This window comes from Erpetoichthys calabaricus, chromosome 7 (genome assembly GCF_900747795.2).
Source record: "Erpetoichthys calabaricus chromosome 7, fErpCal1.3, whole genome shotgun sequence".
Taxonomy (NCBI): Eukaryota; Metazoa; Chordata; class Cladistia; order Polypteriformes; family Polypteridae; genus Erpetoichthys; species Erpetoichthys calabaricus.
Window position 1 is genome coordinate 193614560 of NC_041400.2, and position 14507 is coordinate 193629066.

Below are 14507 nucleotides of genomic sequence, written 5' to 3' on the forward strand. Positions count from 1 at the left end.
TTTTTTCTTTTAGGTCCTGAACACTTTCCAGAACTTTTAAATTTGGTAAAAGATCAGAAATTATATAATGATGCTTTAACACTGTATCCCTTGACAAGTCAGGAATATAAAGTAGGTAGACATTATTGTTTTGGAGGCTATGAAGCCAGATTAAAGTTCACGTTGTTTTTGTTAGCGTCTGTTAAATTGAGTTTTCTATTCCTTATATGTAGGACGTGAGCTGCACATATGCCGATCATTTGAGTGAGGAGCGTCACTATGAACAAGCGGGCCTCCTGTTTGCACGCTGTGGGGAAATTCAGCAGGCCCTTGAATCCTTTGTGTCCGGGTGCAGCTGGCAACTTGCTTTTTGTATGGCCTCTCAACTGAACTTTACAGAGGATAAATTGGCAGGTCTGGCACGCACTTTAGCAGGTAAAGAATCAAATGAAACTGGAAGACACAGATACATAAAATTTTCATAATAGACCAGCTTCTCTAGTCACTTGAATAAAATGCCTGCAGATACCGAAAAGCAGTACTTTGCAAATCTTTTACTTTTGCATTATAAAGCATGAACAGAGTAAGTCTATGTTAAGCTTATCATTGTCAAGATTACATATCATTTCAGTAATTTTCTTCTTCTAATTTCAAATTTAATTAAGCTTTTTATATAATTTTTCAAGGAAAGTTGCAGGAACAAAGAAGACACAGTGAAGCTGCACTTATTCTTGAGCAGTATGCCAAGGTAAGGCATAGAGAAAATGTTATCCGTTCCTAAAGAAAATGAGCATATACAGTCAGCCCTCCGTACCTGCGGGGGATTGGTTCCAGGACCCCCCCTTCACAAATACCTTAATCTGCAGCAGAGCCGGCCCTAGATAATTTCGGGCCCGAAGCAAAGGGCCCGACCCCTGCAGCTAGGGTATCCGGGGCAGAGCTCCGGCCGCCAAGCGATTTCCTGCATTCTGAGCTGCAGAAATGCGTTTTCCCGGCATCTACAACCATCACTTTTTGACGATTTCCATTTGACACTGACAACCGTAACCGTAACACACTGACAGGAGCCAAATTTGCAGGCTGCCAGCGCAGACTGTCGTACAAGGCCCTGAGTGAAGGGTATGAGTGATGGAGGTTGGAGCGGGCCCGCATAAATGTCTTTAGTGACGATACATTAACAGATAAAGCTACATTTTAGCCAGTTTTTGCTGTTTCCGCCAGGCAGCACGTGGAGGTAAATAGCTAGGCCAAGCACTTTTTTTTTTTTGCTTTTTATATTTTTTTATATATTTTTTTTATTTTATGAAGATGAGATCCACATTATTTTGTTTTTACATTTTTATTTGGTTTTAAAGCTTGTTTTCATACTTTCGAGATATTCAGATTTCCGTATAAAATAACTTACCGCCGTGGATGCGGCAACAGGCGCGCGGGCCTGAGTGAAGTGTAATGAAGATTGGAGTGCCGAGTGGAGATGTCCACGTGGAGTAATTAGGTGATGGAATATGTTGCCCGTGAATTATATATATAAAAAAATGAGTAATAGAGGTTGGAGTGAAGGAGTCTGTTGCTCCATTGGGCCCTGCGCAGCAGCGTCGCGTATCACAGGAAAAAAACAAAAAAAAAACCTTGTTGGGCGGTGTGGGCCCGAAGCGGTCGCTTCGTTCGCTTCACCCTAAGGCCGGCTCTGTCTGCAGATACTTAAGTCCCTTGTATAAAATGGGGTAGTATTTGTATATAACCTACGTATGCTTTAAATAATTTCCAGATTAGTTATAATACTGTATCATCGTAAAGTTTGTGAATCATACCAGGAACATTTACTAGGTTCATCTACTCATGCCCTTGAAAATGAACACAAACACACACACACATAGAGTTCCCATGTAGACAAAGTCTTGAGTTAGGCACAAATGGAAGTCACTCCTCGAAAATACTAGATAGGACACAGCTACACACACATACAGTCGTGACCAAAAGTTCTGAGAATGACCCAAGTGTTGGTTTTCGCAAAGTTTGCTGCTTCAGTGTTTTTAGATCTTTTTGTCAGATGTAGAATTACAAGCATTTCATAAGTTTCAAAGACTTTTATTGAGAACTAGCCGACGCCCGTCTTATCATACAGCGGTGTAAGAATAGGAACAGAAAACGGTGAGAAAGGAATTCAGAAATCAAGAAGAAATAAATACTTCTTGAAAGACGCAGTGTGCGTGTAGAATTTCCGGCCAAGCAGGATTACATGTGAAAGTGATAAATAAATCAGGCTTTTTCCGAATTTACATACTATGGCCATGGCATCCTGATAGTTTTGTTGCATGTATCTTGGACTTCCTGGAAATGTGGACGGTAATATGATCATTTTGCCTACACGTACAGTACGTCGTTATTTTCAGCGTTTGCTTGCAGTGCGTCTAATAGTTCCACGCGCAGATCTTGTTGATGTAATCTGAAATAGTTGAGACGCGCGCGCTCTGTTTTAACATACGCATATACGACGTACTGTTGGAATAGTTTGCCGCTGAAGTGCAAAATAGTAAATGTATTCCTCATTGCTAATCTGTACGCGTAAAATTGGCATTGAGTAAGCCTTATTCGCTTGGCGGTTCTTTTATCGGGAACATGTTGTAAATCTTTGTGCCAGCCAATGTCTCCGTAAGGGAATAAAAGTGGGTAAACCATAGGATCACAATTCATATTGAGCGTGGAAATCTGTTTACAGGAGTTGCCTATGGGATAGATGCAAATGTCCCTTTCGGCAGGCGGTTCACCATCTTCTCCGACGAAAATCACTGTAACATCGGTGTGACATGTCGAGGCATTGTATCGTCGTAAATCCTGCCTAGGGGTTTCCTTGAAAACCATTCATACAGATGCTGTTGGATTGGACTGAGCGATTTCATGCATGTGTTTGTATGATTTAGCAAAGGGGTTGATGGTTCTGAGCATGGAATCTAGCTGGAGAAGTACATTTTCACTGCATGCAGAGTTTGCTTTATTTTGTAAGCGTACTTCAGTAGCTTGCACTGTGTCAAAAACATACAACTCTCCATATCCTGGAGAGGTAGAAGTGTTCGCGTATAGTGGAGAGATTTGGTGATAAATTTGCCCGTGTATTTTAAAACAGTATGGTCCGTGACCAGGAGGTTGAGTTATCTGTGCACCCATGGAAGCAAATGCTAGAGAAGAGTTGTATTCTCGAATGTGTTCACGATAATTTTTAGCTTCTGATGTTTGCTGTGTACGAAGCTGTTGTAAAGACACAGGTGGCTCCCGCAAAGGTGGTAAAGCTACTTTACCGTTGTGGCAGCACCTCGAGTACTTGTTGGATGGATTACGATCAGCAGGCCAGTATAGTGCATGACATGGAAGAGGACGAATAGGAATCGAGAAATGCCGTGTCGGCTGTGTGTGGGCGGGACCGGTTTTGAAGTGGAAGCAGGACGAACCAGAAGAGAAATAAATATATAAGAGATGACATGAAGTTTACACACAGAGTGCATATTTGCAGTGTTGGCCCTTCTTTCTTTTTCAAGACCTCTGCAATTTGCCCTGGCAGGCTGTCAGTCAACTTCTGGGCCCAATCCTGACTGATGGCCGCCGCCCATTCTTGCATAATCAATGCTTGGAGATGTCAGAATTTATTTATTTTTTTTTTTTTTGTTTGCACACTTGAAGATTGACCACAAGTTCTCAATGGGATGAAGGTCTGGGAAATTTCCTAACCATGGACCCCAAATTTCAATGTTATATTTCCCGAGGCACTTAGTTGCCTTTTGCATTGTTGGTCACCGAACTGTTTTTGGATAGTTGGGAGAAGTTGCTCTCAGATGATATTTTTGTCCCATTCTTTATTCATGGATTGGGAGGGGGGGGGTTAGGGGGGCACCACTAACGCAGAGCTTGCTCAGGAATGGCAGCAGGCAGGTGTGAGTGAGCCGAACACTTTTGGAGGATGGCCTGGTGGGTGTCATGAAGGGCAGCAAAGAAGCCAAGAAAAATATCAGGGACAGACTGATATTCTGGAAAAGGTACAGGGATTGAACTGCTGATGACTGCTGGGGTAAAGTCATTTTCTCTGATGAATCCCCTTTCCAGTTGTTTGGGGCATCCGGAGAAGAAAAAGTGAGCAGCGTTACCATCAGTCCTGTGTCACGCCAACAGTAAAGCATCCCGAGACTATTCATGTCAGCCAAGGGAGTGCAGGGCTCACTCACAATTTGGCCTAAGAACACAGCCGTGAATAAAGAATGGGACCAAAACATCATCTGAGAGCATCCAAGAACAGTTTGGTGACCAACAATGCATGACGGAGCACCGGGCCATAAGGCAAAAGTGAGAACTAAGTGGCTCAGGGAACAAAACATTGACATTTTGGGTTCACGGCCAGGAAACTCCCCAGACCTTTAATCCCATTGAGAACTTGTGGTCAATCCTCAAGAGGCAGGTGGACAAGCAAATCCCCCCAATTCTGACAAACTCCAAGTATTGATTATGTGAAAATGGGCAGCGGCCATCAGTCAGGATTGGGCCCAGAAGTTGATTGACAGCCTGCCAGGGTGAATTGCAGAAGGGCCAACACTGCAAATATTGACTCTGCGCATAAACTTAATGTCATTGTCATTGAAAGCCTTTGAAACTTCTGAAATGCTTGTAATTATACAATTGACAAAAAGATCTAAAAACATTGTGAAAAGCAATACTTGTGCCATTCTCAAAACCTTTGGCCACGACTGTACACTGTGACCCTATCCAGACATTGGTGCCAGTTGCCACTCACTCACTCTGCAATATTCCATGTAGGATTCTCTACACGGGCACTTACTATCGTTAGCACTAAAAAACATGCGGATGTCCTCTCAACCCATATAAGAGGTCAACTCTTTAGGTTATTTGCCACTTAAAAACCAAACAATGTCTTAGATTTACTGCAGTAATTATTGAGCAACCACAGTAGCCTTAATAAACCCTGGGGGCAAGAAAGCAGCAATCCAATCCCCATTAGGTGTCCTTTTATTATTTCAAATCACTAAAGACAAAGATTTAAAATATAAAAACAATATGATATTTAGTAATTAATGTGTAACAATAACAAATAGAAGAAAATATGATAGACAATAGCAAAGTCGATATAAAATCCCTTAGAAATGTTTACTGAAAATCAAAAATGTCAAGAAAGAAGTCAGTCAGTCAGTCATTATCCAACCCGCTATATCCTAACTACAGGTTCACGGGGGGTCTGCTGGAGCCAATCCCAGCCAGCACAGGGTGCAAGGAAGGAAACAAATCCCGGGCAGGGCACCAGCCCACCGCAGGGCACACGCACACAGGACAATTTAGGATCGCCAATGCACCTAACCTGCATGTCTTTGGACTGTGGGATGAAACCCACGCAGACATGGGGAGAACATGCAAACTCCACACAGGGAGGACCCGGGAAGCGAACCCCAGGTCTCCTAACTGCTAGGCAACAGTGCTACCCCCTGCGCCACCGTGCTGCCCACTTTTGATTTAGTGATCATTGTTATTCATAGATTCCATTCTCCGACGTCCAGATGAATTGGTCGCACATTTCTCGATCTCTGACATCGCTTCCTCCGCCATTGTCCTTTTGTCATCACCCTTTTTAGGTCCCTCAGACGAGTCATAATTGTGTTAAAATGCAAACGTGGGATTCCAAGACATATGACGTTGAATGGGGCACAGTTTTGTCTTGAACTTGTTACGGTAGAATATCTGCATATCTAGCTATGAAACTTTGATAGAATAAAAGTAATTTTATAGGGGATGCTTTTTAAAGTGATATTCAGTTTTGATCTTTTTTTTTTTTTGTTTGTTATAGGATTGTGAGGAAGCCATCTGTGCGCTAATTGAAAGCTCATCTTGGGAAGAAGCTTTACGACTGGTGATCTTTTTTAAAAATTAACTTTATGTTCAGCATAAATAATATAACATACAGTGCATCCGGAAAGTATTCACAGCACATCACTTTTTCCACATTTTGTCCTGAATAATAGAATGAACATCAAGATGAGAATATTGTTAAAAACAAAGAAAAATACATTATTCCCATATAACTGCTTAGTACATTTCAATATATATATCCATCCATCTTCCAACCTGCTATATCCTAACTACAGGGTCATGGGGGGTCTGCTGAAGCCAATCCCAGCCAACACAGGGCACAAGGCAGGAACCAATCCCAGGCAGGGTGCCAACCCACCGCAGTCAATATCTATACAGTGCATCCAGAAAGTATTCACAGCGCTTCATCACATTTTTTCACATTTTGTTATGTTACAGCCTTATTCCAAAATGGATTCAATTCATTTTTTTCCTCAGAATTCTGCACACAACACCCCATAATGACAACATGAAAAAAGTTTACTTGAGGTTTTTGCAAATTTATTAAAAATAAAAAAAACTGAGAAATCCCATGTCCATAAGTATTCACAGCCTCTGCTCAATACTTTGTCGATGCCCCTTTGGCAGCAATTCCAGCCTCAAGTCTTGTTGAATATGATGCCACAAGCTTGGCACACCTATCCTTGGCCAGTTTGGCCCATTCTTCTTTGCAGCACCTCTCAAGCTCCTTCAGGTTGGATGGGAAGCGTCGGTGCACAGCCATTTTAAGATCTCTCCAGAGATGTGCAATCGGATTCAAGTCTGGGCTCTGGCTGGGCCACTCAAGGACATTCACAGAGTTGTCCTGAAGCCACTCCTTTGATATCTTGGCTGTGTGCTTAGGGTCGTTGTCCTGCTGAAAGATGAACCATCACCCCAGTCTGAGGTCAAGAGCGCTCTGGAGCAGGTTTTCATCCAGGATGTCTCTGTACATTGCCGTAGTCATCTTTCCCTTTATCCTGACTAGTCTCCCAGTCCCTGCCACTGAAAAACATCCCCAAAGCATGATGCTGCCACCACCATGCTTCACTGTAGGGATGGTATTGGCCTAGTGATGAGCGGTGCCAGGTTTCCTCCAAACGTGATGCCTGGCATTCACACCAAAGAGTTCAATCTTTGTCTCATCAGACCAAAGAATTTTCCTTCTCATGGGCTGAGAGTCCTTCAGGTGCCTTTTGGCAAACTCCAGGCGGGCTGCCATGTGCCTTTTACTAAGGAGTGGCTTCCGTCTGGCCACCCTACAATACAGGCCTGATTGGTGGATTGCTGCAGAGATGGTTGTCCTTCTGGAAGGTTCTCCTCTCTCCACAGAGGACCTCTGGAGCTGTGACAGAGTGACCATCGGTTCTTGGTCACCTCCCTGACTAAGGCCCTTCTCCCCTGATCGCTCAGTTTAGATGGCCGGCCAGCTCTAGGAAGAGTCCTGGTGGTTTTGAACTTCTTCCACTTACAGATGATGGAGGCCACTGTACTCATTGGGACCTTCAAAGCAGCAGAATTTTTTCTGTAACCTTCCCCAGATTTGTGCCTCGAGACAATCCTGTCTCAGAGGTCTACAGACAATTCCTTTGACTTCATGCTTGGTTTGTGCTCTGACATGAACTGTCAACTGTGGGACCTTCTATAGACAGGAGTGTGCCTTTCCAAATCAGGTCCAGTCAACTGAATTTACCACAGGTGGACTCCAATGAAGCTGCAGAAACATCTCAAGTATGATCAGGGGAAACAGGAGGCACCTGAGCTCAATTTGGAGCTTCATGGCAAAGGCTGTGAATACTTATGGACATGTGCTTTCTCAATTTTTTTTATTTTTAATAAATGTGCAAAAATCTCAAGTAAACTTTTTTCATGTTGTCATTATGGGGTGTTGTGTGTAGAATTCTGAGGAAAAAAATGAATTTAATCCATTTTGGAATAAGGCTGTAATATAACAAAATGTGGAAAAAGTGATGAAGTGGAATACTTTCTAGATGCACTGTACAAATATAAATATATATATATAGCATTTTTAATGTAGGTAGATCATTTCGACCTGGTCAATTTAAAAGTAGCTCGCAAGCCAAACAAGTGTGGGCACCCCTGCCTTACACCATGCATGTTTGTGCACATTCAGTAGGCCCGTCCATATATTGCACATATTGTCATTAACATACGTTTCTCTGGACCACCTCACAGCAGCACACTGCAGGGCAAAACAAAGAAATGTCTGCTCTCTGCTTTTGAATGTTTGCTTGTAGTCCGTTTTTGTTATTTTTCATTGAAGAAATGATGGCCCTGAAATATAAGACAAATATTGGTGGTGCCACCCCCTCTGTTTGCTGTGCAAGGCATGGACTTCTCTTTACTGTATGGCAGAATCTTATTAGTCATGTCATTTTCTAACCTGCTGACTCCAGACCAGGGTCACGGGAGGCTAGAGCCTATCCCAGCTAGCAAAGAGCACAAGGCAGTAACAAATCCTGGACAAAGACACCAATCCATTGCAGGCCAAACACACACACACACACATTGCCCAATTTAGCATCACCATTTCACCTAAACTGCTTTTCTTTGGACAGTGAGAGGAAACCCATGCAGACATGGGAAGAATATACAAACTCCATGCAGGGAAGACCTGGGATGCAAACTCAGATCTCCTTGGTGTGAGTTAACAGCATTGCCAACTATGCCACCATGCCATCAAAATCTTATAAGTTTTAATTGATTTATAATGATGATTTGTTATGGCTTATTATTTACGAAGCTGTTTCATGAACATATCAAATCCAGGTTATAGGCAACACTCTCATAAATAACATTATCAGGTAAGCATGGCACTCACAGGTGGCGCAGTGGTCGTGCTGCTGCTTTGCAGTAAGGAGATTGTGGGTTCGCTTCCCGGGTCCTCCCTGTGTGGAGAGCGCTTTGAGTAGTGAGAAAAGCGCTATATAAATGTAAAGAATTATTATTATTATGGCCTGTGATTTTTTCTTCATAGAAGCCTAAGCTGCTTGTTGTTCATGAAAGGAATCTTGTAGGACAGAAAATCCCATGTGATACTTAAAAATATATGGGGACACAGTTGGAACCTTGTTAAGGACGGATTTTGCACGATTGTTAATAAAGTTTTACTGCATGTAAATAACCACAGACACATGAAATAAATGACCAAGTAGTGTGGCGGAGAGCAGGACTTTAGGAACCTTCAAGTCATCTTTATGTTATTTTGGACAGTCGCGATGAATGACATGGACCACTCTGTTGGGCCAAATGGCCTGTTCTCATCATGTTTTCCTTCTTATTTTCTAATGTTCAAGCCATTCCAAAGCTGCATAGTATAAATTTGTCAATTCAAGTTTAAGGTGGTACCCCACCTAAGCAGGCACAGCTTGAACTTGTTATTGTACAAATATACCAGCTGGGACGAGGGTGGATTCAAAAGACGCTCCTGATTTTACATAATTTGGGGGTTACATGGGACCTTCTAACACTAATCTGCTGCATAATGTGAGGGTAGATGTAAGTTTGCTGTCTTATTTATACAGTATGCTATGTGTATTTTAAAGTGGTGTAAAATACAATGCCATATGATTAGTAGAACTGATCTGTTTGCAGAATTATTTAAATGATTGACGTGTGTATTTTTTTTCATCAGATTTATTTGCATAACAGATATGATGTCATTGATACAAATCTGAAGCCAGCAATTCGAGAAGGTAAGGAAATATTGAGGTTTTTGATTGAACTTTTACTAGGAGAGCATTAAATTTGGTTATCTTTTGTTCATTGTTAATTCGTGTGTCAGTGGGTAGGCAGATTTTATTTGAGCGCAAGAGTGTGTAAATGTACTTTTCAGGTGTATATGTTGTTCATGTGACGACCGAACCGAAATTTCATAATGCAGAAAAACTTCTCAAAGACTACTGTGCAAAGTAAAAACCAATTCCACCCAAGTAATGTAGACGTTCAGTTCCATTTCATGCTACACACCAATTTCCCATTATGTTCAGAACCAGAAGTGTACTGATCAGGCCGATTTAGACTGTTGAGTATTCTGATTTATTTATTTGTTTTTCTTGATGTCATTTGCATTGGTAATGATTTCCATCACATCTGATAGTTGCACCACACATTTTTTTATTCCATTTATTTACTGTTTAGGTAACTTTGATTTAACGTCATATGCAATTACTACATAAGTAAAAACATAACACAAAGAATTAACAAATTGTTTATTTATGTCTGCAATGGGACTGTCTAACAAAACTTCACTTTGGAATGGACTGAGGTGGCTTAGCTGTGACGCATTTCTCTTAATATTACATATTTAACATAAGACCTGTGAATCTTTCATATTAACAAGTCACTTTACCATCACGTCAACATGCCACATGGCACAGAGATGAATAACCAATATACTGATGTTTTAGAAGTGTTATCAAGACCAGAAGAAGCCATTGTTAAGCTCTTGTTAGGCAACTTGAAAGTTTATATTAAAAATCTGGACTCTTTGTCCACAAAGAGATGTATAAAAATCATGTACTCTATTATAAGGATTGTATAGCCCAAACCAAATCTAATTATTACACTCAGTTAATTACTTGTAATACAGGTAACACCAAGTCTTTGTTTTCTTTACTTAATAATGTTACACAACCTCCAGACTCTTTACCACCTGTGGAATAATAAAAATTTGAATCAATATATTAAATAATAGTTGAACAAAGAATCTTGGGCTAAGGACCTTTTGACCTAGTCCAAGTCATTGCCTTAGTGCAATGAAATTTTTGTACTTAGATAAACAAGTCTAAAATGCCTTGATGATTACTATCTGTGTGCATTTGGGTGGATGGAAAATATGTTATTATGCAAACCAGCTTATGCTACGAAAATGTATATGTATATATATTTGCGAGTATAAGAGTTCTTTGTGTTAACTATATGAATGCATTAAGATTGTTAAAAGTGGAAAACCATTACCTGTATAATCATCTTAACAAAATAAGTATATTACTAGTTTGTATTGATAGGCTATGGATTAATTGTTTATTAATAAGACTTACATATAAAAATTAAGTCTGTACGCAAAGCTGAAAAAACAAATTTGCAACATTTCTGTCAAACTGCTGACCTTTTAGTCTGTACTCGGGGAAACTGTTAATCTTAACGAACATCTAGGATTGTAAAATCAACAGTAACAGGCTTTTTCACTTCTTCTTTAGTGGTTGAACAAATGTGTTGTAATTTTTGGGCATATTACCGAATTCCCCCAAAGAATTGTGTAACCTTGTCTTGTGATAAGCTATCTCCGTAAGATGTAAAATTTTTGTTAAAAAAAGGAAACCCCCCCCCCCCCCCCCCCCCAAACAAGATTGGGCTATTTGCTGGTAACTGTCAGTGACACAAGCGGACATGGGGCTGGAGTGGTCTCTCTGCTTACCAAGAATAAAGAAATTGCTTTTTTACTCTATATCTGCTGTCTGCCTGCTGTTTGCCTCGAACCTTCATCCACACATCTCACCTTTACTCAACTGCTTTCTGTAATTCTCTTATGTCCTTTGTCAATGAGAAAATCCAAAGGATACATCAGCACCTCGGTATTTCTTTTGAACTACACTCGCCTCTTCACTCTTTCTCTTCTTTCCAGCTTCCCACTTCCTCTGAAATCTCAGATCTCATCTGCAAATCCAAGTCATCTACTTGTCAGCTGGACCCCCTGCCTACAGTTCTGGTTAAAGCCTGCCTCCCCTCTCTAGTCCCTCTCATTTCTGCCATCATTCACTCTTCTCTTACTACTGGTATTATTCCCTCATCTTTTAAAACTGCTGCTATAACCCCAATACTAAAAAAAACCTGGTTTAGGTTTATTTGTCATATATAGGTTAACACAGGGTCAACATACAATGAAATGTGTATGACGAGAAAAACAAGTCACTCAGCCTAGATACAATAAAGCTAAACAATAATTTAAAAAAATTACAAGTTAAAAATAGACAAGCCATATAAAATAAAATGTGCACGTTTTAAAAGAAGTTATAGAGCAATATGAGTTGATCCTACTAACTTCAATAATTTTCGACCCTATTTCTAACTTGCCCTTTATCTCCAAAATTCTTCAAAAAATAGTAGCTATCCAACTTCACACCCACTTATCTCATAATAATCTGTATGAAAAGTTCCAGTCTGGTTTTCGCCCTCTTCATAGTACAGAAACGGCACTTGTTAAAATTACCAATGACCTCCTAATGGCTGCTATTCTCATCCTCCTTGATCTGAGTGTGGCCTTTGATATTATTTGTCATACCACTCTCCTTAATAGATTATCTTTGATTGGCATTACCCACACTCCACTTGATTGGTTTAGATCCTACCACTCAGGCCGTACTCAGTTCATACAGCTTCAAACCTTCACATCCCAACCCAGTGCTGTTACTTCAGGTGTGCCCCAGGGCTCTGTGCTCTTCTTTTTATTATTTACCTTCTTCCCCTTGGCAATATTTTTCGTAAATATGACATTAATTTTCACTGTTACGCTGATGACACCCAGCTCTACCTTGCTAGTAAACTCACCTCTTTTCCACCACCTTCGCTTATTGACTGCATTGCTGAAATTAAATCCTGGTTCTCTTTGAATTTTCTTAAATTAAACAGTGACAAAACTGAGGTTCTCCTCATTGGTTCAAAATCATCATTATCCAAAACCAATAATCTTTCCCTTATTATTGATAATTCTGTTATTTCCCCATCACCTTAGGTCAAGAGTCTGGGTGTCATCCTCGACAGTACTCTATCTTTCCAATCTCACATTAATAACATACGTTAACCTGCGTGTATGTGTCTCTCCATCTCTCTCTTGCGCGCGTGTGTCTCTCTCTCTCTCTCTGTGTGTGTGTGTGTGTGTGTGTGTGTGTGTGTGTACTGTGTACACCAGCTTTCTGTCGGGTTGGCGGGGGCAGTGGGACCTGACTCGAATATAAGCCGAGGGTGACGTTTTTCAGCACATTTTGGGTGCTGAAAAACTCAGCTTATATTTGAGTATATACGGTAGGTTAACCTACGTAATGTTAATCGCATTCGCCGCTCCCTCACTCCTCATACCACTGCCATTCTTGTTCACAGTCTTGTTACTTCTCAGCTGGACTACTGCAATTCACTCCTCTTTGGTCTCCCTAATAAATCTCTTCATAAGCTTCAGTTAGTCCAGAATTCTGCAGCACGTATCATTACTCAAACCCCATCTTTTCACCATATTACTCCGGTCTTGCAGCAGCTTCATTGGCTCCCGATCAAGTTTCGAATTGATTTTAAGATTCTGCTATTAACATTTAAGGCCATTCATAACCTCACCCCTCCATATCTGTCTGACCTTCTTCATGTTGCCATTCCCTCCCGTAACCTTAGATCCTCTTCCTCCATCCATCCGACTGTCCCCCTCGCCCATCTAACCACCATGGGGAGCAGAGCAATTCTGCCGTTCTGCTCCCAAGCTCTGGAATTCATTACCTACCGAGCTTAGAAATATCAAATCATATTCATCCATCCATTTTCCAACCCGCTGAATCTGAACACAGGGTCACGGGGGTCTGCTGGAGCCAATCCCAGCCAACACAGGGCACAAGGCAGGGAACCAATCCTGGGCAGGGTGCCAACCCACCGCAGGACACACACAAACACACCCACACACCAAGCACACACTAGGGCCAATTTAGAATCGCCAGTCCACCTAATCAGCATGTCTTTGGACTGTGGGAGGAAACCGGAGCGCCCGGAGGAAACCCACGCAGACACGGGGAGAACATGCAAACTCCACGCAGGGAGGACCCGGGAAGTGAACCCAGGTCCCCAGATCACCCAACTGCGAGGCAGCAGCGCTACCCACTGCGCCACCGTGCTGCCCTCAAATCATAATCATCCTTCAAATGTAAACTTAAAACGCATCTGATTAAAATGGCTTTTTCTTTATGATTGCAGTGGTTTTGTTTGTCTGACTTATACACGAGAGAACTTATCCACTAGTATATATGGTACATGCATTTTTGAAATACCTAAAGTTGTGTTTTTTTGGTTTTTTTTTATTCTATTTTATGTTAATAGTTGGGCACTTTATTATGAACCCCTTGGGATACAGTTGTGCTTGAAAGTTTGTGAACCCTTTAGAATTTTCTATATTTCTGCATAAATATGACCTAAAACATCATCAGATTTTCACTCAAGTCCTAAAAGAGAAACCAGTTAAACAAATGAGACAAAAATATTATACTTGGTCATTTATTAAGGAAAATGATCGAATATTCCATATTTGTGAGTGACAAAAGTATGTGAAGCTCTAGGATTATCAGTTAGTTTGAAGGTGAAATTCGAGTCCGGCGTTTTCAATCAATGGGATGACAATCAGGTGTGAGTGAGCACCCTGTGTTATATAAAGAACAGGATCTATCAAAGTCTGCTCTTCACAACAAGTTTGTGGAAGTGTATCATGGCACGAACAAAGGAGATTTCTGAGGACCTCACAAAAAGAGTTGTTGATGCTCATCAGGCTGGAAAAGGTTACAAAACCATCTCTAAAGAGTTTGGACTCCACCAATCCACAGTCAGACAGATTGTGTACAAATGGAGGAAATTCAAGACCATTGTTACCCTCCAACAAA

At 41.1% G+C, this 14507-nt stretch overlaps 1 protein-coding gene across 1 annotated transcript in view; it reads left to right on the top strand.

The window, feature by feature from the left end:
- elp1 (elongator acetyltransferase complex subunit 1) overlaps positions 1–14507 on the top strand; it is a 181734-nt gene that overhangs the window by 135076 nt on the left and 32151 nt on the right. Inside the window, exons 27-31 of the mRNA XM_051929899.1 lie at positions 14–111; positions 213–414; positions 666–727; positions 5819–5881; positions 9515–9575. Of these exons, the coding sequence (XP_051785859.1) occupies positions 14–111; positions 213–414; positions 666–727; positions 5819–5881; positions 9515–9575 (486 nt within the window). The remainder of the gene's footprint in view (positions 1–13; positions 112–212; positions 415–665; positions 728–5818; positions 5882–9514; positions 9576–14507) is intronic.